The sequence below is a fragment of the Pseudopodoces humilis genome, chromosome 29 (assembly GCF_049639895.1).
Source record: "Pseudopodoces humilis isolate 2021_Gansu_Grassland_sample_001 chromosome 29, ASM4963989v1, whole genome shotgun sequence".
Taxonomy (NCBI): domain Eukaryota; kingdom Metazoa; phylum Chordata; class Aves; order Passeriformes; family Paridae; genus Pseudopodoces; species Pseudopodoces humilis.
In genome coordinates, this window is record NC_142228.1 from 2,854,603 (window position 1) to 2,877,494 (window position 22,892).

The following is a 22,892-nucleotide window of genomic DNA, read 5'->3' on the forward strand; positions in this document are numbered from 1 at the left end:
GCCCCCGTTTGCCGGCGATAGGTGGATACAGCTGCCAATCACCTGGCCCCGCCCCACTAACGCCCCGCCCCTTGCAGCGCCCCACCCCAACGCGAGCTGCGTTACGTCATGGCGCCCCGCGGGGACTGCTGGGAGTTGTGGTCCGGGGGCGTTCCGGTGCGACCGGCTCCGTGGGGTCTCGAGAGGGGCCCCGGACAGGGCGGGGAAGCCGCGGGCAGAGACTCGGCGGAGCCGGGGATGGAAAAATAGAGGCTTTATTTCTCGGTGTGGCGGGGAGCGTGGGAGAGGCGGGGCGGAACAACACGAACTACAGCCGCGGAAGGGCGGCAGCGGCCGTGACCCCCGGGCAAGCCGGAGATCCTACCGGAGATCCCTACGGATTCCCACCGGCCCCCTCCGCCAGATCCCCGCCGCTCCCGGCCCCGCGGGACCCCGGGCGGGGCTGCCGGGCCCGGCCGGGATGTAGAAAAGGCCCCGTGGGCGAAAAGTATAAAACCGTATCAAAATCCCTGCGAGTGTTCGGAGTGCGGCGTCCCGGGGGACCCCGGGCAGGGCCCCCCCGGGCAGGGCCCGCCCGGAGCGGAGTCCCCCGGGGAGGCTCCCCCGGTGCCCGCGGGGTCAGTGCGAGCTGGTGGAGCCGGACCGTGGCTGCGGGCGGGCCCGAGACCAAGCCCCGGCCGAGCAGCCGGGGAAGGAACGGGCGGAGCGGGGCGGCAGCGGGGGCGGCTGCGAGTCCGAGCCCCGGCGAGGGTCGGGGCCGGGGGTGTCCCCCCGCGGCGGGCGCGGCCCCTCGGTGCCCAGCCAGGGGTGCAGCGCGGCGGCGTGGGCAGAACGGCTGCGGACGGGGCAGCGTTTGGCCCGGGGGCTGGCGGTGGGGGAGCTGAGGGGGCTGGGGGGCACCGGGGGCGAGGGGGGCACCGGGGCAGCGGGCGGCGAGGGCCGGGGAGGCGGCGAGACGGTGGCAGGCAGGCGGCAGGGCCAGGCCGGGGGCTGCGGGGTGCCCAGGTGACCCTTGAGCAGCTCCATCATGCTCTGCAGCTCCCGGCTGAGGTGCGAAACCTCCTGGTTGAGGTGGTTGATCTGGAAAAGGACAGACAGCAGTGAGCACCGGCCGGTGTCCCCAGGGTTTTTGGGGACATGCACCCAACTCTGGTCCCCACCACACCTCCTGGTTGAGCCGGCTGATGTTCTGCTTTATCTCCTCTGTCTCCATCACCAGGGCTGGGCCGCCCGTGTCGGTCCCTGCTGGGGAGGACACAGAGAGCGGTCGAATGCCCTGCCGAGCCCCCCGGGCCCGGGGCCAGCACTCTGGCAGCTGCTGGCAGTACCTGAGGTGGGGGAATCCCTTGCCGCACTCGGCGGCGGGTCCACGTTGAAGCAGAAAGTTTGTGACTCTGAAGTCCCTCCGTTGTCTTCAATCCCATCCACGACTCTAGAGCAGGAGGGGGTGAGGATTGCCCCGCGTTACCCCCTCACCTCTCTGCCACCATCTGAGCAGCCGCCAGCAGCGGGACAAGGCACCGGCACATCCAGCCGTACCTGGGACTGAGGTCGGGCGGGCCGTAAGTGTGCAGCGAGGGGATGAGGAGCTTGGCCGGCCTCCTGCCCACGCCACCATCCCGCTCCAGGAGCCGGGGGTCCCTCCGGCACTGCGGAGAGGGGCTGCGGCCGCGGCCCCCACGGGCTGGGGAGTGGCAGCTGTGCCGCAGGGCTGAGACCTGGCACATCTCATCGCCCAGGAGGCTGCTCAGGGAGCCACGGCGCACGGAGCTGCCCAGCGCGGGCAGCAGCAGCTTGCGGCGGGAGGTGCTGCCAGGGGACTGCTGGAAAACCTCGTCGGGCTCCTCCTCAGCCTCCACGATGGAGGGAAGGGGCTTCTCCGGGGCAGCACCGCTCTCCGGACGAGGCTGCAGGCGGGCAGGAGGTCAGGACTGGCCCCAGCCCCAGCCATCCCCCGTCCTCCCCCATCGCCTCGGCAAGGGACGAACCTGTGGCGCCTGCGACAGCCTCGGGGACCGGGAGTAGCGGCAGAGCCCCTGCGGGGAGAGCAGACGGTACCGGCTCAGCAGCGGGAGGGAGCCCCTGCACAGCTCCACAGAGACCAGTCACGGGCCCGCAGCCCCCCCAGCCTCGCAGTGCCCCCCTGGAAAACCAAGCCTTCCCCATCCCCACACATCAGCCTCAGCACCAGCCTCCACAACCCCTCACTCACTCTCCTTCCTCTGCTGCTGCCATGTCAATGGTGAGCTGCCCAACCTCGGCCTGGGTGTCCTGAGCCAGAGCCAAGGCTGCACCCCAAATCCCAGCCCCGGCTCAGCCATCAGAGCACCAGCTCTGTCTGCAGCATGCAGCAAGCTGGGGAGAGTGACGCAGGTGCAGAACCTGCTGCACACTCCTGGCATTCTCCACTCTTGGTTTGTTTACACCCCTCCTGTGTTATGGACACGGTGGGTCTTGGTAGGGCTGTTTGGTGCCTAGAGACTGACCTCCTACACCACATCCATCAGGCTCAGGGGGGAATTGGGTACCATGGAGATGCTCCAGAGGAGATCCAAACCTCTCTCAGCAGATCCAGAGGAGGAAAAGTGCAGCAGAGCCATTTCTGTAGCAGAACATCCCCCTGGATGCTGGAGCCATCAGCATGACTAAACCCACAGCCCCCAGCTGTGTGCTGCACTCCAGGGGGGACCTCAGCTTCCTGCATCACAAATGCTCTTTCTGCCGATTCCCCGGGTTGGCAGAAGCAGGACAGGACATACCTTCATGCCGGGGTGGCAGAGCTGCAGCCCCCACCCCAGCCTTGGAGCCTGGGGACTGCGAGCAGGGAGCGCACAGACTCCCCTTCCATGGCCACAGGACATCAGCCCCAGGGCCATGAGGACAGGAAGGGGCCTGAGAAGGAGGACACGCACCCACCTCCATCTCGCTGCCCTCCCGCAGGTTGAAGGTCAGGTCCTGGTGGATGTCAGCTGTGAACTTGCTGGCGTACTCAGGATAGAGCTGTAGCACTTCACAGAGCCCCCGCAGCCCGATGTGCTGAAGGTCACAGTAGGTCAGCGCCTTCACATCCGCGTTGGTCTTGATCACCTGGTCCGTGCTGCACAGGTCGGCTCCAATCAAATCCCCTTTGCCTGCAGGAGGGGACCAGGGGTGGGCTAGTGACACGAGCCCTGAGCCCCTCACTCTGCCGGCCAGCAGGAAGGGCGGGGGCAGAGCCCACGCCACCTGCCCTCACCCAGGATGGCCAGGACCACGTTGTCCTTTAGCACCTCGAGGGAGCCGGAGCAGACAAAGTAGTTGGCCTGCAACGCGTCGCCCTGGCGCAGCAGATACTCCCCCGGGGCACAGAATGAGGTCTTGATGTGGAGCGAGAGGGAGCGGAGGCAGCCGCGGCTGGCGGTCTCAAAGATGGGCAGCTGCAGGATGTCCTTGTTGAGGTGCATGGCCACGTCCGCACGCAGCTCGTCGGGGAAGTCGTGTAGGAGCTGGGGAGAGAGGAGCCGGGGCTCTGGGCACGAGGCACGGGGAGCAGGAGCAGCTTTCCTGCAGCCCCAGGGGACAGATCCCCCTCCGGAGCGGGGAATCTCGCTGCTGAGCTGCCCGTGTGTCTCGGCAGTGCTCAGCAGTCCCGACTAGCAGAGGCGAGCTCTGCGGTAATCAGCTGCTTCTGCTCCATGTGCCTGTCCCGCTCCCCGTGCTGGCAGGAATTTGCCCCAGACCTGGTCCCTCCAGCACCACTGAGCTGGCCCTGCCAGCCCCATTGCTCCCCGCTGGGTGCAGGTCAGGGCTGGAGGGGGCTGGCCGAGCCCCACCAACACCTCCTACCTCGTTAGCATCAATGCCGTTGTTCACCGACCAGGTGGTCTGGAAGTACTCCAGCATCCTCTGCTTGAGCTGCTGGGGCAGGTGATGGACACGGATGAAGTCCTTGAGGTCCTTCATGCGCGTGTGGTAGAGCGAGCGGCGGGAGTACATGCGCTGGATGATGGCCGTGACATTGCCAAAGACAACGGCGTGCATCAGCGCTGGGGGCAGGAGGGCAGCGTCAGGCCCAGCGTGGGGCACAGCTCGGGGGCACCTCCCCAAACCCCAGCCCGGGGCTGTCTCACAGGGCACACGTGCCCATCATCTCCCCCTGGATTGCCCATCAATGCCCTGGCAGCCCGAGGCGAGGGCCCTGCCCGGCCCCACTGCTCTCCTCACCCCCAATGAGCATGGTGCAGATGGAGAAGATCTTCTCGGTGTCGGTGTTGGCGCAGACGTTGCCGAAGCCCACGCTGGTCAGGCTGCTGAGGGTGAAGTAGAGGGAGGCGATGTAGGCGCTGCGGATGGAGGGGCCCCCCACCGAATTGTTGATGTAGGGAGCCTCCAGCCTCTTGCCCAGCTCGTGCAGCCAGCCTGCCAAGCACAGCCCGGGGTTAGCAGGATCCAGCTGTGAGGGCTGCTCCCCTGGCATTGCTGCTCCACGGCACGGGGGGGATCCCCAGCGCTCCGAGCACGCCTCCACCCCACGCTCACCGATGTCCCAGGTGCGGGGGTCGTTGCTCTCCAGCTCCTTGCGGCCGATGACGTACCAGATGCAGGCCATCCAGTGCGCCAGCAGTGCAAACATGGACATGAGCAGCGTGAGCACCATGGCGCTGTACTGCGAGTACCGGTCCAGCTTCTGCAGCAGCCGCAGCAGCCGCAGCAGCCGCACCGTCTTCAGCAGGTGAACCAGCGAGGTCTGGGGGGCAGGCAGGAAGGTGAACCCGGTGTAGCTGCAGGCAGGGACAAAAAGGGACCCCAGCACTATCCCCGGGGCAGGAGCCCTTTGCCACCCCCACAGCTGCCAGGAGGGTCATGGGTTATAGGGCAAGGCAGAGGCAGCTTATCCCCAATCAGCCTTGCACCCCTGTGCCTAACACCCAGCAGTCAGCCAGGGTCGTGGCTTGTCAGGGCACCAAATATCCCCAGGAGACGTGGGTGTTGGAGAGGGGCAGGGAGGTGGGCAGCAGCGTTGCTGTAGAAGGTGTGTTTGTGCCAGCAGCACGCACCACAGTCACATTGAAGATGTAGAGCAGATCGAAGGGCAGAGCAGCGATCAGATCCACGAAGAACCAGGTGGCCACGTAATGGATGCAGATGGAGCGAGGGTCGTACACAACCTGGCCCGACTGGCTCACGTATGTTGTCCGGAAGTTCAGGATGATGTCTACCCCAGGAGAGCAGAACCAGCCCTCACCACCCCTTCTGTGCCTGCTAGAGCTGAGCCAGGACCACAGCCAACATTGATCTCACATCTGGTGTGCCCAGGAGCAACAGCAGGGGCACAGCAATCCCAACTCCCCTCCCCATCACCTCTCATCCCTGCCCCACCTCTATCCCGGATCAGGATACAGACTTACCGAGGATGAAGAGCATCTCTACGGCGATGTCGCTGACAATGGTGCTGCGGGCAGCTGAGAGACTGTCCTCTGTGCCCGTGAAGCAGACGTTGTAGGGGACGGTGATAGCCACGTAGAAGGTGGCCAGCAGGATCAACCAGTCCCAGAGTGCCTTGAAGATGCTGTAGTGGAGCAGGATGAAGCGGGACTTCTGTACTGAGGCCACCTTGTACTCGGGGATGGACGGCTTGTTCTCAAACACGTTCTGCAGGAGCAAATGTGGGGTGCTATGGGGATGGTGCAGGGGCCATCCCACACCAGGGGTGAAGGCCACCACAGCCACCCCATCTCCTGAGTCCTGCCAACCAGCTGGCAGCCCCTGATGCCAGGGTGATGACATCCTTCTCCTGCACTGTGGTCACCCTCAGAGATGGGCACAGAATGGCCAATTACAGCACATCAATTAACACAATGTCATTGCTACTAACAGTAATCCCCTGGCAGTGCCAACTGCTGCCTGGAACCGTCTCAGATGCCAATTCACATGCTGGGGCAGAGGAGAGTGAGGGCAGAGCCAGGGCCATCCCACACAAATCGCCAAAATTCAAGACTGGTGCACTGATATCGTTTGCCTAATGTCCTGGGGTGACTTTATGACACTCATCAGCTCTGGGACCCAGCAGCTCTCAGACCCTCTCTCTGGCCCCACAGCTGCAGGTGGTGCCCTGTACTGGGCACAGCAGCCTGGCACAGGACTGACTCTGGTCCCTGCCCTATCTGGCAGCTCCAGAGCTCTGGCACCCTGGTAACAGCACTCCCCAGAGCCAGGATGGCTGTGCTCAGAGCCAGCACTGGGCTTTCCTGACAGTGTGTGTGTGATGAGAGGCACAGCTCTGCCACAGCTGCCAGGTCTGCTGTCTCAACAGCAAGATCTGGGCACCCTCTGGGTTCTCCTGCTGCCAACCAAACACAAGAGCAGAGTGGCTACGGCGTGGCTGCCAGAGCTGGGGGGCATTTCGGTACTTGGCAGGCCAGGGAGGGATGTGCATGGGAACAGCATCCCAGCGAGGCTGGGTGAGGCTGGAGGCTGCTGTCAGGAGAGCTGCTGCACTGCCAGTTCACCACAGCCCCGGAATGGGAGGCACTGGGCAAAACTGAGGGTTTCCCAGGTCCTTACACGGTTGATTTTCATCTCGCCACGGTCTCTCCGGACAAACTGGCTGCTGAGCTGGTGCAGCATGGTCCTGCCCTGCCTCCGTGCAGCCCTCAGGTGTGAGTTCCCGGGCTTCTTGCTCCTCTGTTTCTCACTCCTTTGCTTCTCTGCAGCGGACAAGGCATGCTGAGTTAATGAGAGTGCTGGGACGTGGGTGTATGTGTTCCCCACCAGGGAATCCCTTTGTCACGTGCCCACTGCACACGCTGCTCCCTGAATCCCATCCCCATTCTACAGCCGTGGCTCACCCTCCTTCTTGTCCCCAGGGTAGCTCCTGCCTCGGCTCTCTGTGATGTCCTTGAAGGAGAAGAGGAAGAGCACCACCTCCCCCTTTTCATTCTTGATGGGCATGATGTCCAGCAGGCACCAGAAGGCAGCTCCTGGGTGAAGGAGAGAGTTGGTGAAGGCAGGGCAGCTCCCTGACTCAGCAGCATCCCCCCAGGGCCATGAGACCGCCATGGGGCCAAATCCCAGCTGGAGCTGTGGCCAGGGACCCAGCCCCATGTGCCACTCACCACCCTTCTTGTAGAAGCAGACCTCAGTCTGGTACTCCTGCCTGCTGTCCAGCGCCTTCTCGATGCTCTGCAGGATGGGCTCGCTGGTCTCAGCCCCACAGAGGAAGCGGCAGCTGCAGTTCTTCTGCATGACCTCGGTGCGGGCAAAGCCGGTGAGGTCGCAGAAGCCATCAGAGCAGTAGACGATGGGGAAGCCACAGCGGCCCTGTGCGTTCGCCAGGATGAAGTTGCTGTCTGAAAGGAGACACAGCTGCCCCCGAGGCCTTGGGGCAACCTCAGAGGGCATGATCAGCAGCCCAGCCCTCCCGGCCCCCCCATGTGTCCCTCTGGGAAGTGGAGCCAGATCTCCACGTGGCTGCTGGCTGCCCCTAGATGCTCCCAGAGCCATCCCTTCTCCTGCTGCCCCCAAGGTCCCAGCCCGGGCAGGACCCCAGCCCCATGTTCTGGAAGGGGAAGGAGCCCGGATCCATCTCCTGGCCCCCATCACCCACGCGAGGCAGCTCACGCCTCCCCCTCGCCATCTGCCACTCCAGCTCCGCCGGGGCTCAGGGAGCTTAGCGGGAGCAGCAGCTCTCGGCTGGGCATATCCAGCCCAGAGGTGCCCAGCTGTGGTGCTGACACCCCCAGAGGTGTGGGGTGCTGGGACACCAGCTGAGAGGGTGGGAGAAAAGCCATGAGCCCACGGGAAGTCAAGGGCCAGTGCCCAGCTGCCAGAGAGGAACCACAGCATCCTCGGCCTCTCAGCAACACCCAGAGCCTCCCCAGCGTCACCCAGCCCTGGCAGCGGGAGGTGGCACCAGCCACAGGAAAGTCCTTGCCAGCCCCGTGCCCTGCCCAACTACAGAATAGCTGTTCTGCCCCCCAGCCCCCAGCCACAGGCCCTGCCCCACAGCACCAGTGGGACAGGCAGGCTCACGTTAGCAGGGTGCCAAGGAAGCGGGTGTGCAGCTGGCATGGACTGTGGTGGAACCCAGTGTGGGCAGACCAGGCTGTTCCCAGCCCCAAAATGGCCTGAAGTGGTGGGTGCCCAGCACAGGACCCCGGCACCACACAGCCAGGATCAGGAAGATGTGCTCTGCCCCCCTCACAGAAGAAAGGAGCCCATGGTGATGCCAGGACCCGCACACCACAGGCAGAGCGATGCCAGGGCAAGGCAAACACAGCAAGAGGCTGCGGGAGGGAAGGGATGCAGCCCCGGCCGATGGGGGTGCCGTGGGGCCACCACAGCACAGCTCAGCCCAGGATTAGCTCGGAGAAGCAAAAATAGCCTGAAGCTGTGACTAAGGCCAGATTTTGGCTCTGGGAAGCCGGGATTATGGTGATATCCAGGATGTGTTATTAGAACAGAAAACAAGGGTTTGCATTTGGGAGTGGCTCAGTGAGCTGGAGGATGTGGCTCTGGCAGGCTTGGCAGACCCCAGCCATGGTGGCCAGTGGGCCTGGCCAGGTGCCCGGGGCCCAGAGCAGCAGCTGCCCGGGAGAGGCAGGGTTAACTCCCCTCGGGGTATCACTGCGCTAAACCCCTCTCCATGGCAGATAAAGCCGATAAGATGCACATCAAACCCGCAAAGCCCCACACCGTTTAAAAGTGCCCGGAGGCGGTTGGGTAGCTTTGGACGGGGGACTGCCAGGGCACTGGAGGCAAAGCCAGGCTCTCCGGGGCAAATTCCCAAGGCTTTGGTGGTGGTGTTGCAGTCAGCTTCCCCCAGAACCTCCCAGGAAAGCCTGATCCTGGAGCTCTGCCCCTCCGGAGGGACAGGGGGATCACAGCCATGTGGTACATGTGGCTCTGCCCTGTCACCCTCAGGAGCAGCTCAGTCAGAGTAGGAGAAGAGAGATTTCTCACACGTTGCAGCCCCAAGGATAACATTCCAAATTTCAGCTTCCCCGGGCAAATGACCCCCTGCGCCACCAGGGCTGCCCCGTGTCACTCCAGGGCAGGAGACAGCTCGGCAAAGAAGCAAACACATGCTCCAGAGTGCTCCGATTGCCTCGACAGTGCCCTGGGAGGTGGCTGCGGGCTCCCAGGAAGGGAGATGATTAGCCATGCAGGCAGCTGGCCCGGGAGACACCTGCTCCAGGTGTTTTTGAGGTGAAGCTGAGGTCAGTCATGAGCACGGCCCGTCCCCGGGTGGCTTCATGGTGCCGGCAGTGCTGGAGCTGGGGTGTGGCGCCCGGACATCACCTACCCCGGCTTCAATCCGTGCCGGGGCCGGCACATGGACACGGGGAGGAACTCAGGGGCCGGGGACACGGGCACGGGCCGGGGCAGCGGTGGGGCCCGGGGGTCCCGGGTCAGCCCGGGCGTATTGAGCCCGACCGTGCCCTCTCCGGATGTCCCCCGCCCCTCCCGGGGCCCCGCGCGTCCCTCCAGCAGTCACCGGGATCTGTCCCTGGTGCTGAGCGCGGCTGCGGCGACACCGAGCGGCACCGGCAGCGGGAGCGGGGAGAGCCCCGCGGGGATGGCCCGGGGCACGGGCACGGCGAGTCCCGGAGCACCGAGCCCAGATACGGGACGGTCCCCGTACGGCGCGTGGGTGGCCGCACCCGGCCGAGGCTCCGGCTCAGCGGGGCCGGGCCGAGCCCTGTCCCCTGTCCCGTTCGCCGTGTCCTGCGGGGCAGCGCCTTTCCCCACCCGGTGTCCTCCCTCCGCCGCCGCCACGGCCCCTCCCCGGTCCCGTCCCAGCCCTACGTGTGCCATCGAAGCGGGTGGCGATGGTGTCCAGGAAGGTGTTCTGCGGCGCCAGCAGCCCCTTCATCACCGGCATCGTCCCGCCCGACCGGCCGGCCGCCGCGGGGCTGCGGCGGCGGGGCTGCCTCCGCCGCCCCCGGCCCCTCCGCGGCGCCGCAGGCTGACCCCGGCCCGCCCGGGGCTCCCGGCACGCCCCCGCTCCGCCCCGGCACCGGGAGGGGCCTCGGCACCGTCGGGCACCGTTCCCCGCCCGCGGGTGGGGCGGTCTGGCCCGGGGGGGCTCTGGGTTGGAGGCGGCGGGACCCGCTCGGCATTGGAGCCGCCGTACCGGGAGCACCGGGACCCGCTCGGCATTGGAGCCGCCGTACCGGGGGCACCGGGAGCCGCTCGCCCCCGGCCCTCCCAGCCCCGCGGGGGCTGCAGGAGGAGCGGGACCCGCCGCACCTCGGTCAGCCTCTGTCCTGGTACCGCGCCCAGGCAGCTGCACGCCCCGGTGCAGGCAGATGAGCCCGGTCCAAGCGCGGCTCCGGCAGCTGCCCCGGCGCTGCGCCCGCCCAAGCCCTCCCCAGAGAGACAACAGAGCCGGGTGACATCAGGCTACCATTTATTGTAAAAGGCCGCGGTGCCCGCGGTGCCCTGAGCAGGCCGGGCCAGGGCCAGGGCTGGGAGGAGGTATCTAAAAGTGCTATTTACACTGAGCTCCGGCTGTGTGTCCCCGGAGTCCACCCTGCCAGGGATCCCCTCTCTGTCCCGCTGCCCCCATCCCATTTAGTAAAAGCTCCTCGCAGCTCCCTGGGCCTGGCTCGTGCTCAGATCCTTCCCTGAGTGTCCCTGGCACTCCCTGGGGCCGTCAGGGCTGCTGTCAGCACCTCTCGGCACCGCTGTCGGCTGGGCGACCGTGCCCGCAGGGCAGCCCAGCGTGTCGTGGCAGGTGGTGCCAGGGTGCTGCCCGCGCTTGCCCATCGTGAGGATGCCCGCAGCGTGGTTGCCGGAGCCATGGAGCAGGCGGTACAGCCGGCTCTGGAAGGCCAGGGGAACGCTCTTCCTCTTGCCCAGTGTGAGGATGCCAGCGGCGTGGTTGCCCATGCCGTGCAGGAGGTCGTAGACACGGCAGGAGCAGGTCTTCTGCCGGCAGCAGTGGGGCAGGTTCTGCCGAGCAGCAGCCAGGGAGCAGAAGAGGAGCAGGAGCAGGAGGCAGGCAGCTCGCCGGGGCTGCCGGAGCAACGCGCAGCGTTAGAGCAGGGCAGCGACAGGGCAGAGAGGGGGGGAACTGCAGAGCCCCAGGACCCTTCCCCCTGCTGTGCTCACTGGTGTTTCAACTCCTCCCTGCCCTGGTTGTTGCCACAGCGGCCCAGCCCCACACCCGAGGTGCACCTGGACTGTCGCCCTTCGCAGCACCCTCACCTGTGATCCAGCCAGCAGCCAGATGTGGGTGTCCTCACCGCAGCCCTGCTCCGGCACACAGCAGCTGTGGCAGACACCCTCCTCTCTGCCCAGTGCCATGGGACAAGCAGTGAATGCTGCAGGCATTGCATGCCCAGCTCCCTCCCAAGCAGTCCCCTCATCAGCTGCTGGTACAGTCGGGGAGCCCCGGGGATTTGCTGCCCACTCGGAGATTCCCAAGAAACCGGCCAGGCCCTCCCACACCCCCAGCCCTACACTCTGATCTCTCACCCATCGCTGTTCTCTTGTCCCCAGGGGCTGCAGCACCCCAGCCCCACCTTGGTGTTGGGCACCTCCATCCTTCCTGGGGTCTTCAGCTGGCCGAGCGGCTCTGGGGCATGTCCCATCGGGCAGCCGACAGCACGGCACCCTGCACTGCCACTGCCACTTTATAGAGCCCGGCACAATAGTGCTGCCAAAAATACCGCTGGGCCAGCGGCAGCGACTGGTCTCTGGGAGACGTGGGAGCGCTGTGGCCGGTAGCCCGGAGACGGTCCAGGCCTTTCGCCTCATTTTTCCCCTCATTTGCACGTCCCCATTGTGAGGGTACTCACTGGACGGGATGCCTGGCACTAATGAGGCCATAATTGCCCCCGGGCCGCGCTGCTGGGCTGGCACAAATGGGCTGAAGGTCAGCTCTGGCCGGCTCCGACAGCAGCGCAATGCGAGGGGCCGCTGCTCAGAGCCCCATTAGGCTAATTAAACCCCCGAACAAAGGGCTGCCAGCAGCTCTACGGCTCCCTGACTGACGTGGTGAGCCGTCACCCTGCGCTTGGCTGCTGCCAGGGAGGGATGGTGCCACCAGGGTCCTGTACCTGCTGCCACCCTCCATCCCCTTTGGTGACACCATCCCATCCTGCTCCAGCGCCTGGAACAGAGGGAGCCACAGGGCACCAGGGAGGGTCTTGCACTCTTTATAACACTGCACAGCCCCCGCCTGACCCCAGACCACCTCCAGCCTTTGCTTGTGCTGAACTCCCTTGCCCTGGGGGATGAACCCAAACATTTCCCTGATGCCAGAAGCCACGGCTGCTGTTCAGGGACACCCTGGCCCCACATCTGCTGCACCAGAGAACCTCCCAGCTCCTCTGTATAGTGGGGACCCTAGGGATGCTATGGAGGTGACAGGACCAGTCAGGATCCTTCCTGCCCCAGCCAGGTTTTCCCCAGGGCTGGTGAAGGCCAAACCTGCAGCCCTGGAGAGGGTGGGCAGAACTCCAGACCTGGGGCTGCTTTTCCACGTGGCATCTGGCACAGCAGGCTGGGTACATGCACATGGGCACTGGGGTACCAGCATCCCCACTGGCCCCTCGGCAGAGTACGGGCTCCAGAAGCAGATGGAGGGGATGGATGAGTCCTCTGGGAGCTTGGTGGGGCAAAAGGGAGCAGGGACATCTCTTCCCAACCTCTCCACTGAATTCTGGTGCAAGCCCCTCAACACGGCAGAGCACAGGCACCCAGCCTCACACACATTCCCCGGGCAGGCTGGGGCTCCCTGCTCCCGGCCCCTTGCGGCCAAGGGTGCTCAGTCCGGGCCCCGAGCCCCAGACCGGGGTCAGCAGGACGCTGTGTCGCCACCTCCGTCTGTCTCAGGGATGGGCTCCAGCGGAGCTTGCAGCCGAGAGGGCTCCGGCGAGGCTGATCCGTTCCTGCCGATGCCGCAGGACTGCCCCGCGTTGTGGATCTGCCACAGGTTGTCCAGTGCCTCCGCCTTGGCATGCTTGAGGAGGTCAGCCTGGCCCTGCGGGGAGGAGACGGGGGTGTGTTAGGGTGGAGGCAGGAGGGTGAAGGGGCAGGACAGGGCAGGGCAGAGGTATCCCTGCAGCCTTTGCCCCTCACCTTGAGGACGGTGATGTTCCAGGCGAAGCTCTCCAGCGCCTTCTGCAGCTTGCGGCCCCGCAGCCCTTCCTTGGTCTCGATGCGGTGCAGCTCCTTGTGGAAATCCATCCCTGCATTGGTGGGAGAGGTGCTCAGTGGGTGCAGGGACATTGGCACAGGGACAGCCACCACCCACGACCAACAGGGACCAAGCCAGAGGGATGCCCTTTGCCCACCATGGGGTTGCAGGCTGGGTGGGCTCCCCCCTGCCCCGGGAGCCTCAAGAATCCTCTATGCCCCAAATGATTGGGCCAGTGGAACCCCGAACATCCCAGCACCATGGTCAGCTGTGGCCTGTGGCCGCTCTGGACCCCAGAGGTCTGGAAGGGCAGCGGAGACCCTGGACAGAGGCACAGCTCTTGAATTCCATGGCTCATCTGGGGGGGAGTGGGAGCAGGGCCACCAGACCCCCCCATCGGAGCGCAGGCCCCGTCACTGTGCCCCACGTGACATCCCCTGAGTGGGTGCTATATTTACCCCTCCTGACGCAGCACCGGCTCTGGGCCCACGCGAGGGTTCCCACGCAGCTCGCTCGCCCTCGCGCTGCCAATCAGCGCTCCCACGGCCCCACGCCCCCGCCGCAGCTCCCCGGACCCCCAGCTCCTGCCAGCCGGGTTCCGGCTGTGCTGCCACCGCAGGGGCTTGTCCACAGCACGGCCAGGGTGAAAGCAGGGACAGGCAGCAGCAGAGCACGGGGGTGGGGGCTGCAGCCGCCAAATTGCTGCCTACCGGCACCCCTGGAACCTCTGAATCCCTCTGCACACCCCAGAATCGCTCTGCCCTGCAGCACCCCAGTGCAGCAGCCAGAGCAGCACAGAGGGCACAGCACCAATCTGTGCCCTGCAGCTTGTGCCCCACTGCTCCACTCCCCCAGTGCTCACAGCAGTGGCAGAGCTGAGCCAAGAGCTTGGGGAGATTTCCGTCTGCCGCGTAGGCAGGGAACAAACACGGCTGCTGGCAGTGAGGCTGGCATGGCGGGGACAGCAGAGCAGGGCCCCCTCCTTCTTCCCCAGCCCCTCCAGCTCCTGACACTCTCCCAGCCCCAAGGGGAGCCCACAGAAGTCTCTGGAGCTGGTGGGGCTATCCCTGTGGGGTCCCAGCCAACAGAAGGGCCACGCAGCCATCAGGGCCTGGAGTGGGGCCAGAGGTCCCAGGCAGCTGCCAGAGTGGGGGCACCTGCGGGGAGGACCAGGGCAGGCAGCAGCAGCACCTGCCTGTGTGGGTTCTGCCATGTGTTTGGGAAGTCTTAACACTCAGTTGCCATTTCTGCCGTCAGCCCTAGCCTGTTATTTCTGGCACTAATTATGTTCTGGTTTTTGACAGCTAATGACTCTTCCCCGCTTCCTCATCAGCCTCCCCCACTCTGCTTGCTCCCTACCACACAGCTCTGCAGCCCACCCACCTGCACCCTGCCCCAGTGCAGGAAGCCCTGAGCCCCAGGACGTGCTTGGGTCCACAGCCAGAGCCAGAGCGGAGCTGGGGCTGCCCTCCAGGACCCACCTGCCTGCTGTGCCTGGATGAGCTTCCCGTACACGGCGTCGGCAGACTCGATCAGCGTCCGGCTAGTCTGGATCATCTAGGGAGAGGGGCAGCGTGAGGAGCTGGCCAGCCCTGGCCCTGTGCCCCCAGCCAAGTGGATGAGGAGATGGGGCTCATCAGGGGCTGTCCCCACACCAAGCCCAGGGCCTGGCCCTTCCCACCTCACCACACATGGCTGGGTATGGTGTGACCTGCACCTGGCCAATGGCCAGGTTCCCTTCAACACAAAAGAAGGAAACAGCTCTGGCTGTGGCTATTAATGGGATTTCTCCCACCTGGTGGGACCAGGACAAGGAACAGGCAGTGCAGACATAGGGGAGGGGCTGCAGTGTCCAAGGGTCAGATGATCTGGGCAAGCCTGTGCCTTGGCAAGACTCCTTCCTGGGCAGCACTCATGCAGCCCCCGGCCACTCACCTTCCTCTGCCCCAGGATGGGGACAGTGAGCTCACAATTCTCCATCCTTGGACCTTCTGATCCATCCCACAAAACCTGCCTGGGTTCATCCCACAAGCCTACTCAGGTTCATCCCATAAAACCTGCACCACCACTGGCTGCTGGTCCCTCTGATCCCAGGGAGCCTCCCCAAGGAGCTGAGCCCGGCAGGACGGCACTTACCGTCTCGTAGGCAGTGAGGACCTTGCGCAGCAGATCGGGGATGGGGCCCTGGGCCTCCATGGGGGGGTACTGCTCTGCCAGGTTGAGGGTGACACTGGGTGCGCTGTCACTGTGCAGCAGCCACGTGGACACCGTCAGGATGCACTGCTTCATATTGGCAGCGGGTGTCAGCCCACACAGCTCCTTGAAGGAGACCAATGCATTCTGCAGAGACCAGTGTCCAGTGTCAGTTCAGCTGGGCAGACCCCCAGGAGCACCCCCATTTCCCACAGCTCTCTGCTTCTCGCTCACATCCCCCGGGAAAAGGGGGACAGCCTGGCTCCCCACCACTCTCAGTCCAGCCCCATCCTCCCCTGCACAAGCCAGGTCCCCGGGTGCCTCTGCAGGGTCCATACCTGTACATTCTCCCGCAGGTCAGTGGCCTCCCGCAGCGGCTGGGTGGCCGTCCGGAAGACTTCATCGATGGCTTTGATGCCAGTGGCCTTGGTGGAAGTGTACTCCCGCACTCGGCGGCCCCGGCGCCCCGCCAGCCCCCGGCGGTGCCCCTTGCCCCCACCACGGCGGTCAGTGATGGCCACATGCACAAAGAGGGTGGCGTGGGGCAGGGGCTCCCCGGCCAGCGACTGGAGGGGGACATGGCGGTAGCCAGGCTGCAGGCACTCGAAGGGGATGGTGTACTGGGCAATGAACTCGTCCCCAATGTAGTCATCGTCCAGCACAACGAAGCGCAGGACGGCCAGCTCCGGCAGGTTGATCTGGAACTCCAGGCTCTCGTCGAAGATGGGGTTGTCCCCGCTCTGCAGGGCTGTCTTGGTGCGGTGCTCAGCGCAGTCGGCCGGGATGCCATGGATTTCAGCACAGACATAGGGCTCCACAACCTCCCCCTTGGCCCCCGAGCCCTTGGGCTTGGGCAGGTTCTGCCCACTGATGACCTTGAGGTGCAGGAGCTGGGCAGGCACCCCAGGCAGGGAGTCCTTGGCGTTGGCACTGAAGTAGGAGACCTCCTCCCGCATGATGGCCGGGCGGAGGACGTAGCCACAGGCCCCGTTCTGCCGGAACCAGCCCGCATTCAGGTCCATCATGAGCCCTGGTGTCTGGTAGTTCATAGCCACCATCTGGCAGCCGCACTTCCAGAAATCCTGGGGGTTCATGTTGCTGGCATCGATGCGCATGGGGCTGGGGTAGATGCGGGAGAGGAACCGCTTGTTGTAGCTGACCAGCTCAGCCGGGCACTCGTTGGCAAAGCGTCCCGCCTCCACCTCGCTGAAGGAGCACATCTCCCAGTAGCGTTGCCCACGTCTCGAGCTCTCAAAGTCCTGGAAGGGGACAGCCTGGCAGAGGCTCACCAGCTCCGAGAGCTCACGGCTGAGGCGCACCCGCCGCAGGCCACCTCCCTCCGGTGCCTCCCGGTCCTCCTGGCCCAGTCGCCGCGCCAGCTCCCAGCCTTCCTCCTCATCCGACACCTCCCCCTCGCTGTCCTCACAGGTGGGCGGCAGCTTCTTGCCCTTGATGAGGATGCGGCCCTTGAGCTCCTCCGGGGATGGCAGGTAGGACGCCACGGGGTTGGGGGGCTCCAGGTACAGCTTCTCCCCCAGCGTCTTGCGCAGGCACTGAGCAGCGAGTCGCTGCTGGGGGGCCGAGCAGCGCACCACCAGGCAGAGGATCAGGGGGTAGGCGGAGGCAGTGAAGGCGTGCTGGTCAATCAGCCCCACCACGGCACGGAAGGGCACACAGGAGGCAGCTGAGGGGCTGGTGTAGACCACAGGCTCACCCTCGGGGCCATCCCACAGCACCAGCTCGATGCTGCGGCAGCCCAGGCCCAGGGCACTGATGTAGCCACTGATGTCTGAGCGGCCCCAGAAGTTGTCCTCCAGCAGGCAGGCGCTGTGGGCAGAGCTGATGTAGTAGTGGGAGAGGGGCTGTGCCATGTCCTGGCAGACCTTGCGGTGCTGTGGGTCAAAGATGGAGCAGTCAGCAGAGAGCAGGTAACGCGTGAAGCCATCGATGGCCAGGTAGCCCTTCTCCCGGCCCTCCTTGGAGGGTTCATACTTGCTGACGATCTCCAAGCACTTCTCCTCTGTCACCCCCTCCATGCCCTGCTCCACCTCCAGGAACATCAGCAGGTCCTTCACACCCAGGTATTCCTTGTTGCTGGAGAACTGGACCAGCAGGAAGAAGATCTCAGGGCGGGTGCAGAGCTCACAGTATGCCTCCACGAAGAGGTCACAGGCCACCTCCGTGCCAGGACGCTCGCTGGCCTTCTGCAGTTCCTTGAACTTCAGCTCGATGGTGGAGGTCTTCATGCCAGGGTTGAGTGCTTTGATCAGCTGCACAGCCCGGGACACAGGGATGCGGCCAGACTTCTCCAGGTCAGCAAGGTCAAAGACAGAGGAGATCCAGGATGTCCGGAGGCTGGGGTGGCCAGTCCCAGGCGCCTCAGGGCTGTGCTTTCCATAGGACACCAGATAGCGCAGCCCCATCACCCAGGCACTCACCACATCTGCTGAGCTGGCCACCAGGTCCAGGGACTCGTAGTTGTCTCCATAGATGATGGAGAAGGCGCACTCGTCTGGGAACTGGTCGGAGAGGCCATTGCTGCGCAGGACAGGTGTCTTCTTGCCCACACGCACCTCTTTGACCGACTTGATCTCGATCTTGGCCTTCTCTGAGTCCTTCTTGGAGGGCTCCCAGCGCACGGAGCGCATGTCGGCATCCAGCACGAAGAAGCGGCTGTACATGCGGGAGTTGGAGCGCACCTTCTTCAGCTCACAGCCCTCCAGCATGAGGGAGATGCAGGCAGCTGTGCTGTTGATCTTGCGGTCATTGGGCATGGAGCTGAAGGACACTGTCTTCTTCTTCTGTGCTGGCCGCTGCCGAGAGCCATCCTGCCAGGGTGGGAAAGGGGCAGAGTCATCAGGGACAGCCAGGCAGCACAGGCCTCACCAGTTCCTGGCATCCTCCTTCCCCATGGTCCCCCCACCCCAACCCAGCCCAAAGTAGTGCTTAGCACTGCCCCAGGGTGCCCCAGCACCACACTAAGCCCAGTCCACACCAGTCCGCCCCTCTCCTGGGGGGCTGGGAGCCAGCTCCAGCCCTGGCTTTCCTCACAGCTCACTGCCTGGCTTATTTTAACTCTGCTTTCCTTCCTTCCTTCCTGCTCCTGGCCCTGAGCTGGATCCCTCCCCACTGCTCGCTCACCCTCACAGGCACAGCCATGAGCCAGCAGCCCAGCACAGCCCCTGGCTGCTTGGCCTGGGGACATCAGAGGAAAACAGACACCCGGCATGTGATGCATGAGCAGAGCTGCTCCTAGAGAGCCCAAGGCAGAGCCCCTGCTCTCCTGCGAGGAGCGGGGCAGGACAGTCCCTGCCAGTGCCACACGCTGGGGACCACCGTGGCCACGGCTCTGTCCCACAGAGCGCAGGGTCACGAGGGCACGGGCTGTTTGCTGCCAGCACCTCATACCCACACTCTGTCCTGCCTCACTACGGGGAGGGGGACCCAGCTGCCACGGGGCTGGCAGGGGATAAGGGGGAACAGCAGGGCCAGGAGTGTATTATGGGATGGATTTCATTAAGCAGCACAGTAGGAGGAGATTTAATCCACTTCTTCAAGATTATGGTGAGTCACCTCTAATCTGGTGGTGTCTCTGTCAGAGGCAGGTCCTGCTCAGCTGCCCAGGTTGGAGGTGAGGGGTTGCTCCCCTTCAGTGCCCCGACTTCCACAGCTCCTGCATGGGGCTGCGCCTGGGCAAGCACATGCCGTGCCTGATCCTGGAGGGTTGGGATCTGCCCCACGGAGTCAGGCAGCCACAGCCAAGGGCATCCGGGATAGGTCACTCAAATAGATGTGTGGCTTCCCCAGGGAATGGGGAATCCTCCAGGAATGCCCAGGGAAGGAGGAACCAGCACCAGCCCTGAGCACCTTGTTAGAGCCAGGCATATCCTACTACCCCGGAGCTCGGATGTGGTGGCTGTTTGCATCCTCTCGCTGCCAGATTGCTCCAGGGAGCTGGCCGAGCTCCAAGACCCTGCCTCGGTGCCAGCCATCCCGGGTCGGCAGGCGCTCAGCGGCAGGTCACGCCATCGGCCAGCCCTGCGGGGAAGAACTCGACGCCGGATGCTTCCTGCGTGCTGCAATCTGAGCGCCCCACTGACAGGCAGCCGCAGCCCCCAGCTGGCCGAGGGGCGATGGGCACCGAGAGCCGCACCTCCTGCTCCCCGGCAGGACCCCCGCCTCTCTGCGGACCCGCTCCCCGCCCGGCGCACCCACCCCGAGCGGCTCCGCACCGGGCCCCACAGCTGAAAACAGGAAATCCATCCGGAAAGGAAACACGGGCGGGGGGCCTGCGTGCACCCAGAGCCAGGGACCTGCTTCCAGCTGTGCCTGATGCAGGCGGCCACACACACCCCACCGGCACCAGCCCCGCCGGTCCCCCCGCACCCCGGCTCAGGGCGAAAGCCCGAACGCCCTCCCTGCAGACCCCCACCCTCTCAGGCGTAGATAGGGGAGGGGGTGCCCGCTGCAGCACTTTGGGGTGCAGATGGGTGGCACAGAGCCAAGAGCGCACACAGACCCCGCTTCTCCCTCTGAACGGGCAAACAGCGAACAGGGGATGCGAGGAGCCTCCCGTCTGCAGCCGCCCTACGCTCCTCAGTGCTGCCTGGGGACCGGCGGGGAAGAGCCTCTGCTCCCTGGCAGCCTTTCCCAGGCTGTTCCCGGTGGTCTTCAACCCGGGGGACAGCCCACGGAGTGCTGGACGAGGCGCGGCAGGAGCAGCGCAGGCAGGTGACGAGTAAGGCAGCAGTGGAGCCGGGAGGACACGGTGCCCACGGCCATGACAGCATGGAACACCCCCAGACAGAGGGCAGAGCTCCGGCCGGATCAGGGATCCTGCTCGCTGTGCCACCGAGCTGGCAGGGAGCAGGCAGGGCTCCACAGAGCAAAGCACAGACCGCGATGCCGATGGCGGTGCCAGTGGTGAGCGTGGGCTCACAAGGAGGGCACGTTCCAGCCCAGCTGCCTGCCCTGCTCAGCACTGCAGCGTGTGTTAAGCACCTCTTCAGCCAATTATCTCCTTCATTAGTGCCCTGGTGAGTGCTGATGCCCTAATCTCAGCCTCCACGTGACGGCCACCGTTACCGACCACATAACCCACTCTCAAAGCAGGGGATGGAGAAGGGCCCATCAGTTGTCCCTCCTTTCCCTTTATCCCGCAGCCTGGCCGTGACGTGACTCATCTGCAGCTGAATTCCCCAGGTCCCGGGTCTCCCCGCTACCCCTAATCCAGCGTGGGCAGGGGTGCGGGCAGGCAGCAGCCCCGGAGCTGAGGCAGTGGGAGGCCAGGCACAGTCAGGGCTTTTCTACCGTCGCTTGTTCCCTGCCAAGAAGAGAGCGACTGACACATCCACTCCCCGCGGCACCAGCTGCCACTCCCCGGCGAGGGGCCGTGGAGTCAGATCCCAGCAGAGGCACCACACAGCTCCTGGGACTGGCACGCGATGGGAAGGGGGCTCGGGGGACAGAGCAGCAAAATGCTATGGAAGCGAAACCTCCTGCAGAATATCCAATACCCCCAAGTCCCTCTCAGCCCACGGGACCACCAGCCCGCTCCGCTTTCAGCCTGAGAAGAAAGAAGGGAGCAGGTCCTCTAGCCAGGGCACAGGGACACTGCAGGGGACAGCTCTGAACCCCGGTGCCTCAGGCCCCCCTGTCTCCACACAGCCAGTGAGTCGCACTTTCAGATTCACTCCTCCAGCCTGTTCTGGAAATCCCAAAAAATAACAGAGCTGGCAGCTCTTTCCACATGTGCCTCCGCTGCCGCTCAGGCCCCGGATGGACTCGGAGATGCACAACGGATCGGCACAAGCTGGGGACACTGTCCGGGTCTGACCTCTCCCGGGCCAGCGCCCTCCCTCTCCAGTGCTGGCCCTGGGCCACCCGACCTTCACGTGAGGCCAAATCCCGCGGTGACGCAGGTGGTGACAGGGATGTGCCCGGCCCGGTGCAAGCGAGATGTTCACCACCCCCAGCCCGCCATGCCCACGGATGGTCCCTGGGCAAGGAATGATGCTGGTCCGTCCCGGGAGGAGCAGGAGACCTCGGCAAGGTCCCCAAGGAAACCGGGCACAGACGGTGCACTGGCAGCAGCCTCTGGTAGCACGGGAGCACTCGCAGGTCTCGGTGCCGTCACCGCGTGGGCACAGCCCGGCCGCCCCCGCAACAGTTTGCAGCGAGAGCCCAGGCGGGCGCGGGCAGGGACTCAGGGTCCTGACTCCGCTGTCCAGAAAACTGGGCTGGGGCACCACGGAAACAGCCCCCTCACCGGGTATTAATAGCACCGGAGCAATCCCAGCTTAAAATAGGCTGCCGGGAGCGGGGAGGCAAGTCCCGGGCGGACGTGACCTATTGTGTCAGCGAGTACCGCTGGCATCAGCACAATCAAGGGGGTTCATTTAGGAAAGCACACGTGGGATCCGCTGCCCACCCAGGTGGGAGACCCCCCTAGACCCCGGCCCCACCACGGCCCGGCAACACCAACACCAGGTGTTGGGAGCAGACTGCAAGCTGCTCAGGCCAGGCCCGAAGCTCAGCACTTGTCAGGAAGAGAGCACGGGAGAGCAGAGGCTGCTCCAGGGGCAGGAGCGGGCATCTTCTCACGGGAACCCAGGGGTGTCCTGAGCAGGACCGGGTGATGCTGCAGCGTGGCCACGGCACTTGACAGGGCGATCCATGGACACTCCACAGAGCCGGGCCGGGCCAGATTGTGCCCTTGGGGACCCTGGGTCCAGGCAGGGCGCGGGGACGCCGTGTCAGTCCCGGCGTGACCAGCACCACGGGCAGGCGGCGACCCTCGGTCGCCCGGGGGATGCGGCTGCTCTGCAGCTCCTCGGAGCGGCCCCACGGGCACAGGGGGAGCGAGGAGCGGCGGACAGAGACGGTGCGGGGGGACGCGGGGCTCGGCTGGGGGACACGGCTCGGCACCCCAGCGCTGCGCAGGGGCCGGGCCCGGGGCGCGGGGGGGCCGGGCCGGTGCGGGGCCCTCACCTTCATGATGCTGGCCCGGGGCGCGGCGGGCGCGGGGCTCCGCTCCGCCGAGTCCTCGCGGCTGCTGCTGCCTGAGCCCGAGCCGGGGCTGCCGCCGCCGCCGCCGCGGGGCCCGTTAGGCAGCGGCGCGGCGGGGCGGGGCGAGCCCGGCGGCGGGGCGCCCCGGGGCCCCTCCGCCCTCCCCCGCCGGCCCCCGGCAGCGGGCGCCCCGGGGGCCCGGGGGCGCCCGGAGCCTGCGCCCGCCGCCGCCGCCGCTGCGGGCTCAGTGGCGGAGCGGGCGGGAGGCGGCGCGGCCGGGAGGAGGAGACGGGCCGGGCCGGGGGCGGGGACGCGGCGGGGATGGGGATGGGGACGGGGACTGCGCGGCCCCCGAGCGCCGAGCTGCAGCGGCGGGGCGCGGACGGCCATCGGACACCGGCACCTTCCACCGCCGGGGCATCCCCGGCCTCCGCCCAGTACCGCAGCGTCCGGGCCCGGCAGCCGCCCCATCCCGGTGGGACCCCGGCCGAGCCCGCACCCTGCAGCCGGGCACGCAAACCCCGCCTAGCACCCTTCAGCCGGGCACCCGCACCCTCTAGCCTTG

General features: G+C 65.6%; 3 protein-coding genes across 4 annotated transcripts; all 3 read right to left on the bottom strand.

The window, feature by feature from the left end:
• Nucleotides 1–618: 618 nt before the first annotated feature.
• Nucleotides 619–9,885, bottom strand: KCNH4 (potassium voltage-gated channel subfamily H member 4). The gene is made up of 16 exons (XM_088068006.1): nt 9,787–9,885; nt 7,095–7,328; nt 6,828–6,959; nt 6,544–6,686; nt 5,388–5,631; nt 5,037–5,194; nt 4,519–4,726; nt 4,204–4,398; nt 3,826–4,025; nt 3,236–3,485; nt 2,917–3,131; nt 1,989–2,036; nt 1,540–1,907; nt 1,329–1,432; nt 1,166–1,245; nt 619–1,080 (listed from the first exon to the last, which is right to left on the bottom strand). Exons 1-16 carry the CDS (start codon nt 9,860–9,862, stop codon nt 619–621), a joined length of 3,117 nt encoding a protein of 1,038 aa, XP_087924132.1. The 5' UTR covers nt 9,863–9,885.
• Nucleotides 9,886–10,373: 488 nt separating this feature from the next.
• On the bottom strand, nt 10,374–11,580 carry HCRT (hypocretin neuropeptide precursor). The gene is made up of 2 exons (XM_005531463.3): nt 11,508–11,580; nt 10,374–10,998 (listed from the first exon to the last, which is right to left on the bottom strand). The coding sequence occupies exons 1-2, from the start codon at nt 11,574–11,576 to the stop codon at nt 10,555–10,557; spliced, it is 513 nt and encodes a 170-aa protein (XP_005531520.2). The 5' UTR covers nt 11,577–11,580; the 3' UTR covers nt 10,374–10,554.
• A 1,204-nt stretch (nt 11,581–12,784) lies between these two features.
• On the bottom strand, nt 12,785–22,441 carry LOC102101121 (inactive phospholipase C-like protein 2). Of its 2 annotated transcripts, none has more exons than XM_005531462.3 (6): nt 22,310–22,441; nt 15,658–18,147; nt 15,263–15,466; nt 14,608–14,683; nt 13,069–13,178; nt 12,785–12,970 (listed from the first exon to the last, which is right to left on the bottom strand). In XM_005531462.3, the coding sequence occupies exons 1-6, from the start codon at nt 22,313–22,315 to the stop codon at nt 12,785–12,787; spliced, it is 3,072 nt and encodes a 1,023-aa protein (XP_005531519.1). In that variant the 5' UTR covers nt 22,316–22,441. The 2 variants fall into 2 exon arrangements, with proteins under 2 accessions (XP_005531519.1, XP_087924236.1); XM_088068110.1 differs by lacking the exon at nt 22,310–22,441 and adding an exon at nt 18,893–18,998.
• Nucleotides 22,442–22,892: the final 451 nt, after the last annotated feature.